Genomic DNA, 10328 nt, shown 5'->3' with positions numbered 1-10328 from the left:
CCAGCCTTGGAACCTTTCTCAGCTTCCATTTCCTGTTGTAGAAAACAGAGAGGATAATAAACTTTCTGCTATGCCCACAAGAAAAAATTGTTGTGATGACTAAATTAAAAAATTATGATCTGACATGATCTAGAAAATTTACAAGAGATTTCAGAAATCATATAAACTAAACTCTTCAAATTTAAGTGAGAAACAGAGGCTCAAAGACATTTTAACTTGCCCAAGGTCACACTGGTGATTGGCTGTAGAGTTTAAACCAAATCCTCACCCAGACTCTCAATCCAGTCATCTTTCCCATCTCTGTGTGCTGGCTGCACACACTGCCTGGTACCTAGTGCTGCAGGTCTGGCTGTCGTTTAACTGTCTCTGTTTTTCCCTTGATGGTGTTACATAATGCCTTGGCTAAAAATGAACTCCAACCATTTCTCCAAGTCCACCTGCCACTACATCCATATCTGATTGCACATTCAGTGAGATGGTTGGCTGTTGCTATGTCTCTGAAATCAATCGTTACACTCCACTACTCCATTTTGTGCATTATGGTGAACTTATATTGGGTTTTGCTCCCCTGATGTATGAGAGAAGCACAAACCATAGGCAAAAAAGAGCAGTTAGCTTGTTGCCAAACAACAGAGCAGGCACTGAGCTGGTATCAAAACCCCACATTCAGATCCTCTGTGCATGCTCCAAACCTCTTCAGAAAGAATACAACCCTTCACTATTTACGCCAAACTCTCATTAGTCCAACAGCCTGTTGTCTTAATATTAAAAACCTGCTCATCAATATAGATTTAGGTGAAGGGAAATTATATTCAAAGAGGAACATTCTATCATTTATGATTCACTTTAAAATTCTACCCTCTCATTGTCTCAAAATAATATTGCATCTGCTTTTCTTCCTCTCCTGCAAAGTAGATAATATTGTTCTAAGAACTCAAATTGCATTCCTGTCTTGTCTTTTGCCTCCCAGTTGAAGCAGGCCTCTGTGTCTCATGGATTTTAAGTGCCATCTAGTGGTAAATTTTCAGATGTTAAAAAGAATACAATAAAGTTTAATTCATCAAGCATAGTTGGGTCTCCAGACAATGGGATAATCCCTTTACCTGAAAATCACTGTATCTGCTATATGTGAATTACCAATATTCAAAATTTTTAAATACTAAAAAAAAAACTCAAATAAGTGTGAATATTGGTTTGAGCATCCCCTTTAAAAACTATTGTAACTTCTCAATCAAAAAGCATCTGAAAGATCCTTATAATTAGAGTTTTTCTGTTTATATTAGAGACAAATTGAGGCATTCTCCATATTTTTTTAATTTGAAAGACATGTTTTTAAACCATAAAAGTAGTTTAGCCCTTCTGAGTAACTTGTATTGGTATTTTCTATTTGCTTTGACTATTCTACCCACTTCCTCCATCACAGAGAACAGCAACAACTTGGATTTCATCCTACAGAAAGACAAAAAAATCTTTACTTTCTTTCTCTTCCTTGGAGAAGGAGATCCTGGAAAGATGGAGCCTCCCTTCTCTTCCTCCATTCACATAAGCCTTCAGTGTCTGCTCTTCCTAAGTTTGTAATCTCCCAACCCACCACCTGCACTTAGGTGAATCTGGCTGAATGCTATAGGATTTGGGCTCCTCTGTCTCTTTTATGTACAATGGCAGACAAACCAGAGTGGGCAGAAGTTAAAAGTGTGTCTACACAAATGACAATAAAAACACAACCATACAAAATCTATGGGATGCAGCAAAAGCAGTTCTTAGAGGGAAGTTCACAGTGATATAGGCCTTCCTCAAAAAGCAAGAAAAATCTCAAATAAACAACCTAACTTACCACTTGAAAGAATTAGAAAAAGAAGAACAAATAAAACCCAAATTCAGGAGAAGGAAGAAATAATAAAAAGCAGAGAAGAAATAAGTAAAATAGAGATTTAAAAAAACAATAGAGCTGGTTCTTTGAAAGGATAAAGAAGATTGACAAACCTCTGTCCAGGCTCACCAAGAAGAAAAGAGAAAGAACCCAAATAAACAAAATAAGAAGTGAAAAAGGAGACATAACAATTGATACCACAGAAATACAAAAATATAATAACAATAATAAGGGAATACTATGACAATTATATGCCAACATATTCGACAACCTAGAAGAAATGGACAAGTTTCCAGAAACATACAGCCCACCAAAATTGAATCAAGAAGAAACAGATAATTTGAACAGACTGATGACTAGAAGTGAGGTAGAATCTATAATTTAAAAACTCCCTACAAACAAAAGTCCAGAACCAGATGGCTTCATAGGTGAATTCTATGAAACATAAAAAGAAGAACTTATGCTGATCCTTCTCCAATTCTTCCAAAAAATTGAAGAGCAGGGAACACTCCCAAATTCATTCTATGAAGCCACTATCACCCTGATATCAAAACCAGACAAAGACACCACCAAAAAAGAAAATTACAGGCCAATATCTTTGATGAATATAGATGCGAAAATTATCAACAAAATGTTAGCAAACTGAATCCAACAACACTTAAAAAAGATTATACACCACGACCAAGTGGGATTCATCCCAGGTTCACAAGAATGGTTCAATATACACAAATCAATGTGATACACCACAGAAATAAAAGAAAAGACAAAATCACACAATCATCTCAATAGATGCAGAAAAAGCATTTGACAAAATTCAACATCCATTAATGATAAAAACTCTTACCAAAGTGGATATAGAGGGAATATATCTCAAGATAATAAATGCTATTTATGACAAACCCACAGCCAATATAATAATCAATGGTAAAAAGCTGAAGGCCTTCACAGTAAAATCTGGAATAAGACAAAGATAACCACTCTTACCTCTTCTATTCAACATAGTACTGGAAGTCCTAGCTACAGCAATCAGATGAGAAAAAGAAACAAAAGGTATCCAAACTGGAAGGGAAGAGGTAAAATTGTTATTCTATGCAGATGATATGATATTATACATAGAAAACCCTAAAGATTCCACACAAAAACTACTAGAACTGATAAACTGATTCAGCAATGTAGCATGATACAAGATGAGCATACAGAAATTTGTTGCATTTCTTTACACCAACAATGAAATATTAGAAAGGGAATATTAAAAAAATAAATTTTAAAATCACCCCCCCCCAAAATTAAAATACTTAGGAATAAACCTGACCAAGGAGGTGAAAGACTTATATGCTGAGAACTATAAAATGTTAATAAAGGAAATTGAAGATGATTCAAAAAAAAATGGAAAGATATCCCATGTTCTTGGATTGGAAGAATTAATATTGTTAAAATGGCCATACTACCCAAAGCAATCTACAGATTTAATGTGATCCCTATCAAATTACCAATGACATTGTTCACAGAACTAGAACAAATAATCCTAAAATTCCTATGGAATCATAAAAGAGCCAGAATTGCCAAAGGAATCCTGAAAATAAGAACAAAACAGGAGACATAACCCTCCCAGACTTCAGACAATTCTACAAAGCTACAGTAAACAAAACAACATGGTATTGTCACAAAAACAGATATATGGATCAATGGAACAGAATAGAGAGCCCAGAAATAAACCACACACCTATGGTAAATTAATCTTTGACAAAGGAGGCAAGAATATACAATGGGAAAAAGACATTCTCTTCAGCAAGTGGAGTTGGAAAAGTTGGACAGCTACATGTAAATCAATGAAGTTAGAACAGACCCTCTCACCATACACAAAAATAAGCTCAAAAAGGCTTAAAGACTTAAACATAAGACATGACACCATAAAACTCCTAGAAGAGAACATAGGCAAAACACTCTCTGATGTAAATCATACCAATGTTTTCTTAGATCAGTCTCCCAAAGCAATAGAAATAAAAGCAAAAATAAATAAATGGGACCTAATCAAACTTACAAGGTTTTGCAGAGCAAAGTAAACCATAAACAAAATGAAAAGACAATCTACAGAATGGGGGAAAATAATTGCAAATGATGAAACTGAATATGGCTTAATTTCCAAAATATACAAACAGCTCATACAACTTGACAACAACAACAACAACAAAACAAACAGCCCAATCAAAAAATAGGCAGAAGACCTAAATAGACATTTCTCCAAAGAAGACATACAGATGGCCAACAGGTACATGAAAAGATGCTCAACATCTCTAATTATTAGAGAAATGCAAATCAAAACTATAATGAGGTACCACCTCATACTGGTCAGAATGGTCATCACTAAAAAGGGTACAAATAACAATGGCTGGAGAGGGTGTGGAGAAAAGAGAACTCTCCTACACTGTTGGTGGGAATGTAAGTTGGTGCAGCCACTGTGGAAAACAGTATGGAGGTTCCTCAGAAAACTAAAAATAAAATTACCATATGGGCCGTCGTTGATCCGGTGCCGCAGTGAGGAGGTGGTTCTCGCCCGTGTTGTGTGTGTGTGTGTGTGAGTGAGAGAGCGAGTGAGTGAGTGAGTGAGTGTGTGTGTGTGGGGTGACTCGGCTTGTTGTTTTCGGTGACTTCCCCCTCCCCTGCACCCCTCCCCCTTCCCTGCCGCCGCTGCAGTGGCCGCTCTCTGGGCCGTAGGAAATGAGCGATAATGATGACATCGAGGTGGAGAGCGATGCTGACAAACGGGGTCATCATAATGCACTGGAACGAAAACGTAGGGACCACATCAAAGACAGCTTTCACAGTTTGCGGGACTCGGTCCCATCACTCCAAGGAGAGAAGGCATCCCGGGCCCAAATCCTAGACAAAGCCACAGAGTATATCCAGTATATGCGAAGGAAAAACCACACACACCAGCAAGATATTGATGACGTCAAGCGGCAGAATGCTCTTCTGGAGCAGCAAGTCCGTGCACTGGAGAAGGCGAGGTCGAGTGCCCAACTGCAGACCAACTACCCCTCCTCAGACAACAGCCTCTACATCAACGCCAAGGACAGCACCATCTCTGCCTTCGATGGGGGCTCAGACTCCAGCTCGGAGTCGGAGCCCGAAGAGCCCCAAAGCAGGAAGAAGCTCCGGATGGAGGCCAGCTAAGCTCCACGGGACAGGCCAGCAATAAAAACTGTCTGTCTCCTCCATCGTCTTATCCTCCTTTCAGTTCATCTTTAAAACCCTCAGAACCATTTAAGAGACTCTTTATTTTTTTCTCCTTCTCTTTTTTTTAATTTTTATTTTTTTAATTTTATTTTTACGTAGAAGCTCTTGGACAACAGCTCTCGTTCTCCTTCCCCATTTCCACTATATTTTTTTTTTTTTTTTTTTTTGGTTTTTGGTTTTTTATTATTTATTTATTTATTTATGGCTGTGTTGGGTCTTCGTTTCTGTGCGAGGGCTTTCTCTAGTTGTGGCAAGTGGGGGCCACTCTTCATCGCGGTGCGCGGGCCTCTCACTATCGCGGCCTCTCCCGTTGTGGAGCACAGGCTCCAGACGCGCAGGCTCAGTAATTGTGGCTCATGGGCCTAGTTGCTCCGCGGCATGTGGGATCTTCCCAGACCAGGGCTCGAACCCGTGTCCCCTGCATTGGCAGGCAGATTCTCAACCACTGCGCCACCAGGGAAGCCCTCCACTATATTTTTTTTTTAACGTTTCCCTTCAGGGATTCCCTGTCCCCACCAGGAATATTCAAACCAAAACACCCCAACTTGGCAGCTTTTTCTGTGGAGGACAGAAGGCCGGCCAGACTTCTGAGCACATGGTGTCCTGACCACCCACCAGCTCCTCCAGCCCTGCCGGGCGCATGTGCCCGGGGGACTCCTGCCCCTCCCAGGCCTCTCCTCCCAGGCCACCCTCACCGCTGTTTGATAGACTTTGTGAATCTGTAGACTGCTCTACTTTAAGAAGATGACCAGTTTGGAGTAATCAGAATTATTCCCCCTTCTTTTTAAGGATTTTTTTTTTCCCTAAAAGGCTATTTATCGCTCCTGTTGAAAGACCAGATCCTTGTAGAAGTTTGTGGTATAAAAGGAAGTGGGGACAGATTTGCAGCGCAGAGTCTTTGGCCTGTTTCACTCCTGCTTCTCTCAGCCAGCCTTAGGGAGGGCCGCGTGACACTCGTGTGGTTTGTGGGGGGACAGCAGCAGTGAAGCAGTAGCCGCCAGGGGGTGGGAGGGGGCGGGACAAGGAGGGAGGGTCGGGTGGGGTAGAGGTTTTGTATTGAGGGCCAGTGATGATGTTTTGATATTTATTTCCTGCTACTGAAATTTGAATCTGAGTGAATTGTCCCTATTTCTGATGATGTCGGTATTGCAAAACGACAGATTCATAAAGTAATGATCAAATCTTCCTTTCTTTCCGTGTGTATTTCTAAGAAATAGAGCCAACTGATTTTCTATGTAAATACCAAGAGCGGTTCACCTCATACTAAACCCACACCCCAGTGCAGACCCCTTCCCACCCTCGTCCCCCTCCCCTTCTAGCTGTCCTGGAACCTGTCCCCATTATGTGATCCAGCCCTGGTTCTGGCTGCGGTCCGCAGATCCCAGTGAAGGGTTTTGTGTGTTTAGGCCTCATTTCTTTGTCTTTTTCCTACTCTGTTCCTGGCATTTGCTGATTTCTAGTGTATACTCTGTAGTCTCAGTCCGTGTTTGATTCCATTCCATGGAGATAAAAAGTATGATGTACATACTGCTGAAGAATTGTCTTGCAAGTTAAGGTTTCCCCTTTACTATAAGACTATAAATAAAAACTTATTTTATCCTTAAAAAAGAAAAATTACCATACGATCCAGCAATTCCACTGCTGGGCATATATCCAGACAAGCTATAATTCAAAAAGATACATACACCCCTATGTTCATAGCAGCACTATTCACAATAGCCAAGACATGGAAACAACCTAAACGTGCATCAACAGATAAATGGATAAAGAAAATGTGGTACATATATACAATGGAATACTACTCAGCCATAAAAAAGAATAAAATAATGCCATCTGCAGCAACATGTATGCAACTAGAGATTATCATACTAAGTGAAGTAAGTCAGAAAGAGAAAGACAAATACCATATGATATCATTTATATGTGGGATCTAAAATATGACACAAATGAACCTATCTATGAAGTATAAACAGATCATGAACATAGAGAACAGACTGGTGGTTGCCAAGAGGGAGCATGTTGGGGGAGGGATAGAGTAGGAGGTTGGGGTTAGCAGATGTAAGCTTTTACATTTAGAAAGGATAAACAACAAGGTCCTACTTTATAGCACAGAGAACTATTTTCAATATCCTATGATAAACCATAATAGAAAAGAATATTTTTTAAAAAAAGAATATAAAAAATAAATGTGTCTACAGACTTATCACCAGATCATAACAGAGTTAGAACTGTGATTTAGATTTTCAGCTCCTGGTCTGATGTTTTTTCAAGATCAAATGGAGTTGTAGCAGAAATGCACTTATAAAATAGACCCCAGGTACTCAGAGAAAATATGTACAAATGAGATACCTACAGAGAGATATGAAAACAGATGTCCCTTCTGCAGCACAAATGGAGAGTTTGAAAAGAATTTTTATTAAAAATGATTAGATATTCTTTTTTTTTTTTTTAAATTATTAGCACCTTTAATTATTATTTATTTATTTATTTGGCTGTGTTGGGTCTTCGTCTCCGTGCGAGGGCTTCCCCTAGCTGCGGCAAGCGGGGGCCACTCTTCATCGCGGTGCGTGGGCCTCTCACCACCGCGGCCTCTCTTGTTGCGGAGCACAGGCTCCAGATGCACAGGCTCAGCAGTCGTGGCTCACGGGCCTAGCTGCTCTGCGGCATGCGGGATCCTCCCAGACCAGGGCCCGAACCCTTGTCGCCTGCATTGGCAGGCAGATTCTCAACCACTGCGCCACCAGGGAAGCCCAAAAATGATTAGATATTCTTGAACAGCAACTCCTACTAAATGCTAGTTCACTACAATTTATTTCACTTTGTTTTTGACAGCATTTGTTTTTTCTGAATAAAAATGTAAACTATAGAAAATATAGACAAAGCATAGAGTAAAATATAAGTTATCTCTCATACATATTGTAGACTTAACCTTATTAAAATCCTTTGGATTTTTTCCTGAACGTATCTAGGATAAATATTGAGATCATATATACACATAATTTTGTCATGTGGGGTTTTGTTCACATAATAATTTGAGCCTTTTCCATGTAATTAAATATATTCAGAACATTAAAATATTTTATCACATGAATGCACCATGTTTAATTTAACCAATACTTATTGATAGACATTAGATTCTTCCTCTTGTATCTAAAAATTCTGAGACAAACTTCCCTGTATAATAAAAGAAATGTAAATATTTATTACAAATTTACTTCTAGAACTTGAATTGCAGGGTCAAAAGGTGTGAATATGTTTAAGTTTTGTGATACACAAAAATTGTTAAAAATGTAACCATCAATAAACACTCTCGGGGGGAGGGGCAAGATGGCGGAAGAGTAAGACGCGGAGATCACCTTCCTCCCCACAGATACATGAGAAATACATCTACACGTGGAACTGCTCCTACAGAACACCCACTGAACGCTGGCAGAAGACGTCAGACCTCCCAAAAGGCAAGAAAATCCCCACGTACTTGGGTAGGGCAAAAGAAAAAAGAAATAACAGAGACAAAAGAATAGGGACGGGACCTGCACCAGTGGGAGGGAGCTGTGAAGGAGGAAAGGTTTCCACACACTGGGAAGCCCCTTCGTGGGCAGAGACTGCGGGTAGCAGAGGGGGGAAGCTTCGGAGCCACGGAGGAGAGCGCAGCCACATTGGTGCGGAGGGCAAAGCGGAGATTCCCGCACAGAGGAGCGGTGCCGACCAGCACTCACCAGCCCGAGAGGCTTGTCTGCTCAGCCGCCGGGGCGGGCGGGGCCTGGGAGCTGGGGCTCGGGCTTCGGTGCTGGCCGGGAGGGAGTCCGGGAAAAAGACTGCAGCTGCCAAAGAGGCAAGAGAATTTTTCTTGCCTCTTTGTTTCGCGGCGCGCAAGGAGAGGGGATTCAGAGCGCCGCCTAAACGAGCTCCAGAGACGGGCGCGAGCCGCGGCTATCAGCGCGGATCCCACAGCAACAGGGACGCAGAGGGAAAAACGGAGAGATTCCCGCACAGAGGCTCGGCGCCGAGCAGCACTCACCAGCCCGAGAGGCTTGTCTGCTCACCCGCCGGGGCGGGCGGGGGCTGGGAGCTGAGGCGCGGGCTTCGGTCGGATCCCAGGGAGAGGACTGGGGTTGGCTGCGTGAACACAGCCTGAAGGGTCTAGCGCACCACAACTAGCCGGGAGGGTGCACGAGAAAAAGTCTGCAGCTGCCGAAGAGGCGGGAGACTTTTTCTTGCCTCTTTGTTTCGCGGCGTGCAAGGAGAGGGGATTCAGAGCGCCACTTAAACGAACTCCAGAGACGGGCGCGAGCCGCGGCTATCAGCGCGGACCCCAGAGATGGGCATGAGACGCTAAGGTTGCTGCTGCCGCCACCAAACAGCCTGTGGGCAAGCACAGGTCATTCTCCACACCGCCCCTCCCGGGAGCCTGTGCAGCCCGCCACGGCCAGGCTCCCGTAATCCGGGGACAACTTCCCCGGGAGAGCGCACGGCGCGCCTCAGGCTGCTGCAACGTCACGCCGGCTTCTGCCGCCGCAGGCTCGCCCCGCCTCCTCCGTACCGCTCCCTCCCCCCGGCCTGACTGAGCCAGAGCCCCCGAATCAGCTGCTCCTTTAACCCCGTTCTGTCTGGGCGGGGAACAGGGGACCTACATGCAGAGGCGGGTCCAAATCCAAAAGCTGAACCCCGGGAGCTGTACGAACAAAGAAGAGAAAGGGAAATCTCTCCCAGCAGCCTCAGAAGCAGCGGATTAAAGCTCCACAAACAACTTGATGTGCCTGCATCTGTTGAATACCTGAATAGACAACGAATCATCCCAAATTTAGGAGATGGACTTTGGGAGCAGGATATATTAACTTTTCCCCTTTTCCTTTTTTTTGTGAGTGTAGATGTGTATGCTCCTGGGTGAGATTTTGTCTGTATAGCTTTGCTCTCACCGTTAGTCCTAGGGTTAGGTCCGTCCGTTTTTTTTTTTTTTGGCTTAAAAATTTTTTTTTCCCTAATAAATGTTTTCTTAATAATTTTTTCCTTATTTCCTATTTTTAAAAAAATTTTTAATAAGTTTTTTCATATTTTTTATTTTAAAAAATTAAAAAATTTTTTTTCTTAATAAATTGTTTCTAAATAATTTTTTTCTTATTTTTAGTATAAAAAATTAATAAATCTATTTTTAAAAATTAAAAAAAAATTTTTTTTCTTAATAAATTTACTCTTAATAATTTTTTTTCTTATTTTTTATTAT

At 41.6% G+C, this 10328-nt stretch overlaps 1 protein-coding gene across 1 annotated transcript; it reads left to right on the top strand.

Moving 5' to 3' along the window:
- Positions 1-4569: 4569 nt before the first annotated feature.
- Positions 4570-5153, top strand: LOC133105197 (protein max-like). The gene has a single exon (XM_061211149.1). It carries the CDS (start codon positions 4589-4591, stop codon positions 5042-5044), a length of 456 nt encoding a protein of 151 aa, XP_061067132.1. The 5' UTR covers positions 4570-4588; the 3' UTR covers positions 5045-5153.
- The last annotated feature ends 5175 nt before the right edge of the window (positions 5154-10328 follow it).

This window comes from Eubalaena glacialis, chromosome 14 (assembly GCF_028564815.1).
Source record: "Eubalaena glacialis isolate mEubGla1 chromosome 14, mEubGla1.1.hap2.+ XY, whole genome shotgun sequence".
NCBI lineage: Eukaryota > Metazoa > Chordata > Mammalia > Artiodactyla > Balaenidae > Eubalaena > Eubalaena glacialis.
This window is presented reverse-complemented; position numbering and strand designations above follow the sequence as displayed.

What these genes read in the sequence shown, in the direction of transcription:
- LOC133105197 (XM_061211149.1), top strand. Translation starts at nt 4,589, where the DNA reads ATGAGCGATAATGATGACATCGAGGTGGAGAGCGATGCTGACAAACGG.